This window comes from Physella acuta, unplaced genomic scaffold, assembly GCF_028476545.2.
Source record: "Physella acuta isolate Inbredline_101_S28 unplaced genomic scaffold, ASM2847654v3 ptg001940l, whole genome shotgun sequence".
Lineage (NCBI taxonomy): Eukaryota > Metazoa > Mollusca > Gastropoda > Physidae > Physella > Physella acuta.
The window spans coordinates 144,188-154,622 of NW_026733445.1; the positions used below are offsets into that span (position 1 = coordinate 144,188).

The following is a 10,435-nucleotide window of genomic DNA, read 5'->3' on the forward strand; positions in this document are numbered from 1 at the left end:
AAGGAAAACAGTTCGCAATGAGCAAGGTTACTTTCAAAGATTTTTTTTTCTCTGGAGGGGGCCGGGGGCGGACATTGGTTAAAGAATTGTACATGAAAATGTAGGTATGTAGGGGGCCTATGAAACTTTACTTTAAGGGAAATTGTTAAGAATACTCCTGTGCAGATACCTTCGGGAGAAAAACAAATTAAATTTCGGCCCCCATTAAACTAGTACATTTGCAATTATAAAAGCTTTGATTGTTAACCAAGCTTAGATTATTTTGCACAAAAAAATATATAATTGATTATTTCCCTTTGCCTATAAAAATCTCTGGCATAAACGAAAATTAATATGGGATGGCGGGTTAAGTATAATATTTCCTAAATAAATTATATGCCTACATTTTTTTCATTTCATCCGGGGGAGGGGCAGTGCCCCGGAAGAGACGCCTGAAGGTAGTGTGCTGTTAGACGACTATATGCTTTTGGGGTCAATTGATTCTGTGTCGAGCACATGTGGACAGCGGTGTGCAAACAGTGACCAGGAGCACCCTGGACTCCCCGCTATAGCACGTTGGCATCTATATTTGTTTTAAAGAGCGTCCTACACAAGGGATACGGTGGGCTACTTATATTACCAAAATTAAACAGGGCGGGGTAACTGCGGTAGTTTGACCTGTCGCTTCATCGAGTCCCTATAGAAGCCACTGCTTTTAATACAAAAAAAAATTAAATGAAAAATTATTTTTTTTTGCGTGTGCTGTGTTGTTGATCAGCAATTTTTCCTATATTATATTTTAAAGATATTTTAAGATTAATAATTTAAGCCTTTACGAACCATATTGTTTGCAGGCTCATTTAAACATTATTTTTGCATACTTATCGGTAAAATTACCAGTAGTTACAAAAAGTATACCCTAGTTGATATATTTAAAAAGATTTAAACCTTCTAAGAAGATTTTCCTAAAATAAATTGAAGTTGTTTTTTCTGCTTTTTTTTTTAAATCGTAAAAACTATTGTACATTATAGTGTTGCGCTTTTAAATATAAAACAAAACACATTTAACTGTGACTGTAAATAAAACAAATATAAAAACCTTTAGGGGTCAAAGATAATTGACGTCACGCTTTTTTTTGACGATTATTACCTTCCCCCCCCCCCCCTCCCCCGTCACATATCGTCACAGAAAGCCAGATAAGATTTTGAAAAAACTATCGATGTTTTTAGAAAAAATTCAACTGCAATATTGAGGGGGTGGTTGTAGGCAGAGGTGTGACGTCATTTTAGGGGGGATGGTCTGGCCTTTTGTGACGATGTGTGACGGAAAGGGGAGGTAAAAATCGTCCAAAAAGGCTACTTTTTACTTCTTATGCAGAGTTTCTTCCAGGCATCTCTTTTTACCGCCCCCCAAACGAAATGAAATTTATATAATTTATATAGAAAATATATATTTTAAACAGTGTCCGCCCCTCCCCGAAGAAAGTCTACCGCCACCCCCCCCCCCCCCCCCCCCCACCCGAAAATTTCAAGTGCCCCCCCCCCCCCCCCCCCGGAGAAAAAAGTCTGGAAGAAACACTGTTCTTATATCTTAGACAGTTTTTATGTATTTAGGCCTACTTAGGAAGCTTTAAAATAATATTTTAGACATAGGACTATCCAACTTAGTAGGCCTATAGACTATAGCCAGCAGGCCTATACCAAACTATACTAAAACTTAGAAGATAAATAATAAAATATTTGTGCATGCGTTATATTAATGCAGGTGCATATTATTTATTCAGGCCCTAAATATCAAAATTCTTTTTAAAAATTATTAGTATTTTGAAATTCTTTGCCTAAAATACATTACTAAAATATGCTTTAATAAAATATGTTTTAAAATCGTTAAGTTAGGCCTAGATTCTAGATTTAGATCTAGTTCTAGGCCTAGCGCTTTTCGGTTGGCTATGGTTAGTTTAGGCAGGGGAAACTACTCTATTGAATAATTTCTAGTAAATTCCAAAAACAATTTTCAACAAAATTTAGCTGAAAGCGACAACACAATGGCTACCGAACTTTGCAAGTATGTTGCATAATTTACATTTAATATGTAGGATAATAAAAACATTTTAGAGCGGTTCGACCTTAATATTAACACTGATAGCTTGGCCCGTGGAAGATTCATTATATTTAATTTAGTCTGGATTCATCTCTCTCCAGTACTTCGTCCTATGCTGTCGGTTGTTGTAATGTAATTGTTGAGTTGTCAGGGAAAACAACTGAAGCTCAATGCTCAATTTGACTCAATGCTGAGTGCATGCCAATGATTCAGGCAATGATGCCATCTATCTTAGATTAAGATTAGATTCCATTGGCATAAAGTGAATGCACTTGTGGGGAGGGTGGAAGGGAGAAATCAGTAAAAACTCAACTCTAATACTAATAGAATAGGCCTAATATTATTCTAATAATAAAAAGAAGGGGTAATCTAAATAAATCTATCGTTTTAGATTTTAGGTGCGTAAAATTGGCCGAGGCTAGTAATGTGCGAAAAAGTTGCCTCGTTGTTAATACTTTAATAGAAGTATATTGTGATATAGGTAATCTATCGTTTTAGGTAGGTAAAATCGCCCGCGACTAGTAATGTGAAAAACAGGTGACTCCTTACATTTTAATAATTATTTCACATTTTGAGGAGGATTTATGTTTTGAAAAATACAAAAATGTTTCCTTGTTTCATTTATGTACCTGTTTTTAAACAATTGAATTAAAACTTTTCAGTAATAAATGAACACCTGCCATGTTTCCAACAGATGCAACCATGCTCATTTACTTTAGCAGCCATCTTGTTAAAGTTTTATTTTATAGACTTATAGCGCAAGATTCAGGCGGAAGTCACTCTATTTTACAAATGGCTGCTGTTTATATAGCAAATCTTGCTTGCAGACACTGCTGTTTAAAGTTAATTTCTGGCCTATATTGATATATTTAGTCATTGATTTAGGTTTATTATTCATTTATCTATAATATTTAACACAAACATATCACAATATACTTCTATTACAGCCTTGACAATGAGGTAACGTTGTCGTACATTAATAGCCGCTGGCGATTTTACGTACCCAAAACGATAGATTACCGTGATATATACCTTTGTGTTATGTATTATAGATAACTGAATAATAAACCAAAATCAATGGCTAAATAGTAAATAATATATCAAAATAGACCAGAAATTAACTTTAAACAGCAGTGTTTGAGAGCAGGATTTGCTATATAAACAGCGGCCATCTGTAGGTTAGAGTGGTTTCTCCTGAATCTCTAACTCATTTTAAAAATGTATGCAAGATGGCTGCTAAAGTAAATGAGGTTGGTTGCATTTGATGAAAACATCGCTAGTCTTTATTTTTTACTGAAAAGTTTCAATACAATTGTTTAAAAACAGGTACATTAATGAAACTTTGAAACATTTTAATAACTTTTAAAACATAATTCCTTCTAAAACTGTGAAATGATTACTAAAATTTAATGTATCACATTTTTTTCACATTACTAGTCTCGGCCGATTTTACGTACCTAAAACGATAGATTACCAAAGTAGTAGTCTATCTATAGAATTACTATTGGGATAATTGTTTCTGTTTTAAAACTATTATAGCTTAATTGCTTTTTCTTTTATATTTCAGTCAAGCAAATGAAGAATATGTCAATGAAAACTACAACAAGGCTGTTGAGGTAAATACAAAAATTTATTTGCAAAATTGATTTTCATGGTTGAGTACAAAGTTTCAGACTTAAAAGTGCAATGTTCAAAGTATAAACCCAGGACTAAATCTTGTATCACGATAGTTCTTTATTTGATACTTTCTTTTTTGGAAAAAAAACAACAGGGTAATTCTATTGTCTTAGCCACACATTAGCTAACATATGATATACATAGCCAAGTAACAGGTGAACATCTTGAAAAATACTTAGACCTAGTATATTTATCTTTGCGGCGCGTGTGTCCTGGGCACTAATGGGAAAAGATGATGTTAGTCATCATTCATATTTTATGTATTAAACTATTTGGGTATTAAGTTGTTACTTTACCCCTTAAAATTTTAATTCTTTCAGTTTCTGAAGGTTAAATTTAAAATAGGTGGAAATTTTAAACTTATTTTTTAGAACTTAAAAGTATTCTCAATTAAATGGAGATGATGGTGTAGTAAATACAATATTTTTTTTTAGCTTTATACTGAGGCATTACAACTAGATGATAAAAGGGATGACATTTATTGTCATAGAGCTCAGTCATACATACAGCTGGAAAAGTTTTCAGGTTTGTTTCAAATGTTTGTCACATTTAGTATGCATATTTTCATGCCATACTTTTTATTCATTCTTTTAAAATAGTCTTTTGCAACATCTGTTCTTTATTTTTTTACCATAAGTTTTCAATTTTACTTCTTTCCTTTCAGAGGCTGCCAAAGACTGTGATAAAGCAATCGAACTTAATGAAAACAACAACAAAGCATATTTTAAAAAAGGGTAAAATAAAAGTTTATTTAGAAAATATGTGTGTCATTTTTAAGCAAAACTATGCGCCAACATTTTTGAAAGGGAATTTTACTTACTACTTTACTCATGTGTCATATAAATATATTTTATTAATTTTAAGTTAAAAATGTTGTTTCATTTAGGTCTGCTCTTTATAAGATGAATAAATTTGGAGAAGCGCTGAATGTTTTTAAAGAAGGGCATAAAAGATTTGGTATGCTTTTATTACTAAACTTGATATCCTTTTTCATAAAACATAGATTTGCTAACTTTTAACTTTCATTTATGATTAATTAAATATTTCATATTTAAACAGAATCAGACAAAAACTTTGAAGAATGGATAAATAAATGTCAGGAGAAATTACCAAGTAAGATTTTTTTTTTCTAAATTAATTACTTTTGCTAATTAAGGCTAAATAACCTAACCAATTTAAATTTTATTAAATTCTTGTGAAAATTCACACTTAACAGCTGATGAATATTACAAAACATTGTTTTTTAAGTTTTGGATTCCTACTAATTACCCTTATATATTGTTGAAAATGTTCGTTCTTATATAAAATAAAATATATTTCTGTTAATGTTCACATTCGTGTTTGCAGAAAGTGATTCTCAAGATGCAAAACCTAAATCAAATGAAAGCATAGCCCAGCCTGTGGAGAACCAAGCTCCAGCTGGTCCCCCTAAGCTCAAGTAAGAAAGATAATTTGTCTACCCCCTGGTGACTAAACATTACAGTTATACTTCCTTGATTTTATTTTTAATTATACATCTTATAAACTTCTATTTATCAATCAGGTATGACTGGTATCAAACAAGTACACATGTAGTTGTGAATATTTTGATGAAAAATATAAAACAAGAAAATCTCACTGTTGATTCTGCGGATAGACAGGTAAGTAATTTGTTCTTTGCAATCTTTTTAAACATAATGTTAAAATTTACTTTTATATAAAAAGAAATTCCTTGAAAAGTTCCCATCTGATCACATAATTAATACTGTTATAGATCTATGAAATTTTTTTTTTCCTTCTTAATACTGCTGCAGCTTAAAATAGAAATCAAAGATCCCAGGGTGTCATTGGACCTTACTCTTGCTCATAGAGTGGATTCACAGCAAACAACAATTAAAGTGCTTTCTACAAAGGTGAGTAATGCACTGAGAACACCCCTTACCTTCCTTAAATTTCCCATTCAAAGTTTTTCATATTCCAAAACAACACTCTAATATTTATGGATGCATTATTATTTTTGTGTGTGTGTTTTTTAATTTTGTTTTAGAAATATTTATCGTATTTTAAATTTATACTCATACTCTTTATTTTTAAATCTCTCTGTTCATTTTTCAGGTAGAGGTTAAGCTTAAAAAAGGTGAAGGGATATTATGGTCCAAGCTAGAAGGAGATGTGGAAGAAGAAAAAATTTGTCCTGTGGCTGCAGGTAATAAAAAACATGGTCTTGTTGTAGACTCCAAACCCTTTTTATGTCTTTTAAAAATCTCATGCACACGCTGAATTGCTGTAGCTCTCCTGGATATCTGCTAATAGTTTAAAAGCTATCATGATTAACAGTGATCAATACCTTACAACACACTGCTTTCTACACTGCAACTAACATGATTATCTGAGGTGATTGATAGAAAAGCTTAAATTAAGATTGTGTGATGGGTGGCGTGGTCAAGTGGTAGAGCACTTGACTACAACGCGAAAGTTTAGATCACTGTCCTCATCCTGTAGGACTTGTTAGCTTCACCCATGTTGGGTAGCTGATTTGGATGTGGGAAAGTAAAGACGGCTGATCATGTTTTCACCCTTATGCTATATTCAAAGAAAAAGATGAACTCTACTCCACCTTCTCCATGGACCATCTGGTTTGAAATGAAATTCGTTATTAAGTTTGAAATATGGATACAAATCACATTTTCAATCTGTATCCTGTGTTTTCACCAACTTGTCTCCGCTGCACATAATAAGCTTATAGTCTATCATTATCAGATAACCTTTTTTTCAGCACCTATTCCGGCAGAGCCACCACGATATCCTTCCTCCTCACACCATGCTAAAGACTGGGATAAATTAGCCAAGCAGGTGACAGAAGAAGAAAAAGATGAAAAGCTTGAAGGAGATGCAGCGTTAAACCAGTTTTTCCAGAAAATCTATGCTGATGCTTCTGATGAAACCAAAAAAGCTATGATGAAATCATTTGTAAGTATTTTACTTTATTTTCTTTATGGTTAGATAAACAGTGTTGCATTATTATATTTAAAGAAAAGAACTGTATTTTCTTTTTTTTTAATGGTGCATTCATAGAAGCTAATTAGTATTTATCAACATTAAAAAAAAATTAACTAAAAATACCTTGTTTTAAATAATAAACAAAATATATATTATAAATTTAGGTTAACATCACTTTTTAAATTATATATTTTTCTTACTATCTGATATTCTTTTATCCTATTTTCTATTTAATTCTCATGTTATTTCTTTTGTGCCTCAGCTAAAGGGTAAATCAAAAATCAGATGTCACTGATTTTTTTTGTCTTTCTAGTTAGAGATTCATTCTGCTATTAGGATTGTACTAAAATTTCCTATATTTTGATTTACCTATTTCCTTCACAGACTGAATCAGGAGGGACAGTATTAAGCACCAACTGGTCTGAAGTGGGTACAAAAAAAGTTGAAGTAAAACCACCAGATGGCATGGAGTTTAAGAAGTGGGAATACTGAGGACAATTTGACTAATTAGAAGAGTTTTACATTCAATTTAAGGCATTTTACACTGAGTTATCTTACACTGAGTACAAGTACTATGTATGTCGTTAGTGCCCATGGTTTACATTAAATATATTTTAATACAGTTTTGTTGTTTGGTTTGTTGGCTAGTGAAAATGGTAGTAGATTTACAAATGAACTCAATATTTAATGTTTTTAAAGTCTTATGGGGGATACACCTACCCATTGTCATAGCCATTTTATTTTTTAATTAAACTATAAAATAAACAATAAGCTGATACTTAATATAATAAACAATAGCAGGATACTTAATTTCTCCCAATGTTTTTTGGTCCATCAAGAGTTATTATTTCAACTGCTGACGCTGTTGTAGGGCTTAAGGAATGAGTACCGATGCCTTACAATGCTATTTCATTTCATCCACTTATTGAATATTTGTTTTTCAATTATTTCTTTATATGTTGTGTGAAACCTCTAATATTAAAAAAATTTCGACCATATTCTGAATGAATTACCGTTTGTGGGTTTGTTTCTTATCAAATAAACTGTATAAAAATCATAAATTATGTCAATGATTGCTTGTTTTTTTATATATCTATTTATAAACATATAATGACTATCCTGAAGAATAATTGTGCTTGTGAAAGCTATGCACTTGGTTCAGTATCTGATTTAAATCTAAGGGTTTTGGCCAATAAGTCAAATACTTAAAAAAAATTCAGTTAAAAATTCAGGTTTTATTTAAAGGTGTGAATTTCAGAAAACTTAGACACCAATGTTTATTGAGTGGACCTAAGATGTCTGTGTGTGTATGCACCATCTTTGTATTACCAAGAAAATTTCACAAAAATTATAAATTCATTTTTTATCCATTTCTATTTGATGTCTTACTAAATTTTTCATTCATGTGGGATAATATATTAGTCAATAAAAATTAATGTAAAGTATACTTTATGCAATATAAAAGTTAACGAGGTGGTATAGATTAATCACTACTAACATGAGCAGAGCTGCATACAAATTGATGGAAAGAGAAAATCCTTATGAAGAGTGACTTGTGTAAAGGAATTTTAGTCACGAAATAAGTTTAACTTTTAAGAAGCTGTTAACAAAACAACATAGCTTAATAGGGGTGTTCCACAAATGACATCATGCTGCCTCTAAGTGTGGAAAAGGATGTGAAAAACAATGTCAAATAAGTGTGAAATCATTTGTGTATGTTGACAAGATAGTTGGAAATATTCTAATTGGATTAGAATGTTCATCGTCAAAATAATAGATGCCAGATAGTTCAAAATAAGATTGGTCTGTATTGCTATCAGTGCATCTTTCAGACATTTTTCTGTAATGGAGAGGAGGGGAGGATAAATTTTCCAGGGGAATATATTTTTACCATTTTGTCCAGGGGTGGCGGACTAGCTGTGGGGAAGGGGTGCAGTGCCACCACAGAGAGTACATATTTTTTAAGTGGGGATCTTCTTCGTTCTTAATTTTAGTGTTGGAAGGTATCCCCTCCAATTGAATTAAGTATATGTGTCAACTGGTTATGCGCCTTTTAAGCTATTGACCACTCCGATTTCAGCCTGCTTTTCTTTTTGGATTTGCTTCCTTTGTCCAATCAAGAAATACAAGGCAGCAGTGTTTGATAAGTGGGGATGTTAATTGACATATTAAAAAAAATGTATGATAAAAGTTGATTTTTATACTAGAATATAGGTTTTCTATTAGGGTGTGGGGGTTTTGAATTTTGTAAATGACTCTAGGCCGAGGTAGAATTTAAATAAAACACGCATAAAAAGAATTTTAAAAATAATTCCTAAGAATCTATTTAAAGCCACACAAAAATAAGTTGAATAAACATGAATTTAATTTTAATACAAGTAGTTTAATAGGAAAACGTTTTATTTCCCAAAAATGAAAAATTCTTGAGTAAAATTCTGTACCACGCCACCCCTACCTAATATAACATGATTTAACCACCAACCTACTCTGTGGGTATTGTACGCTATATTTATAAGTGAAGTATCCGTATCTAAATCCATTCAAAGCCTAATGAAAATTACCACCCTTTTGTAAGTACAGAAATCAAACAAGGGAGGCCACTTGTAAGTAGAACGCTTATATCTACGGAAAAAAATACAGAGGAGCATAAAAACATTACATCGCATTTTCTTTATTTTTAATTTAATAAAACATATCACTATTAAGTGTGAGAATTTTCTTCATTCTATTTTAAGAGTCACAGTTTAAAACATAATTTTAGCAATTGACAACGCTTTAGAAATATTTGAGATCATTTTAGACACAAGCGAGTACTATCCGATGAATCGTATATAGCCTATAATTTGAAAATTTTATTAAATTTTGGATCCCTTTATGAAGGGACATACATTGATTATTAAAAACCAACTTTGAGAATTTGGATATAGATCAGGGGTCGGCAATCTGCAATGTCAAAATGCGGCTCTCCAGCTCCTTGCACAAATATTAATAACGAGCCGACCCGCAGCGTATCATACGCCGCTATTTAGTTGTTTTATTTTCTACTTTTCAGTAATTCATAATTTGTGAATTTGACAGCACCAATGCTGCCACTGAAAATATTTGCTTTAAAACACTAACACCCCCCCCTTTCCCCTAACCCCGACCCTACACCCCCCCCCCCCCCCCCCCCCCCGTGAAAGCAGCCTCCTCTTAGTTATTTCTTAGTTACCTCCTGTAAGTTTAAAATCGAACTAAATTATCTGCCCCTAATAGAAACCCGGCTCTACGGCTCTACGATTTGTAAACATTTAGCTTTGTAAACATTTAGCGTGACCACAACTCACCAGACAATGTGGGGGTGGGGTGGGTGGGGGTGGTAGTGATAGTGATAGTGATAGAGAGAAAGAGAGGGGACTGCAAGGAGGCGCTTGCAGCTTGTTTTCTAACGGCTCCCAGAAGAGAATTATATATATAGATTATATTATTTTTTTTCAAAATTCAAAACAAATATTACACTGTAAAGAAACACAACTTTAAACAGGATAAACACACTCATTAGAGAACAGTAAGAATAGGTGCAGTAGAAAGTATACGGACAGCTAACAGCCGCTTGGGCACCAGGCCCAGTCCTTATACAGACAGCCGTGCTATTGACATCCTCGTGGCAGCAATTCTATGCTTGCCACTGCCCAATTGCCGACTTTTTCGAAATCTTTG

The 10,435-nt window shown here is 32.6% G+C and overlaps 1 protein-coding gene across 1 annotated transcript; it reads left to right on the top strand.

The window, feature by feature from the left end:
- The first annotated feature begins 1,946 nt into the window (after positions 1-1,946).
- Positions 1,947-7,806, top strand: LOC131931309 (protein SGT1 homolog). The gene is made up of 12 exons (XM_059288054.1): positions 1,947-2,044; positions 3,648-3,696; positions 4,192-4,282; positions 4,422-4,491; positions 4,644-4,714; positions 4,817-4,870; positions 5,105-5,195; positions 5,301-5,397; positions 5,551-5,649; positions 5,852-5,942; positions 6,513-6,706; positions 7,121-7,806. Exons 1-12 carry the CDS (start codon positions 2,025-2,027, stop codon positions 7,226-7,228), a joined length of 1,035 nt encoding a protein of 344 aa, XP_059144037.1. The 5' UTR covers positions 1,947-2,024; the 3' UTR covers positions 7,229-7,806.
- The last annotated feature ends 2,629 nt before the right edge of the window (positions 7,807-10,435 follow it).

Excerpts from the sequence above, each read along its gene's own strand:
- LOC131931309 (XM_059288054.1), top strand. The coding sequence starts at position 2,025 with ATGGCTACCGAACTTTGCAA. Across the intron at positions 4,715-4,816 it reads AGAAGGGCATAAAAGATTTG|AATCAGACAAAAACTTTGAA; the intron begins GTATGCTTTTAT and ends ATATTTAAACAG. Across the intron at positions 5,398-5,550 it reads TTGATTCTGCGGATAGACAG|CTTAAAATAGAAATCAAAGA; the intron begins GTAAGTAATTTG and ends ATACTGCTGCAG.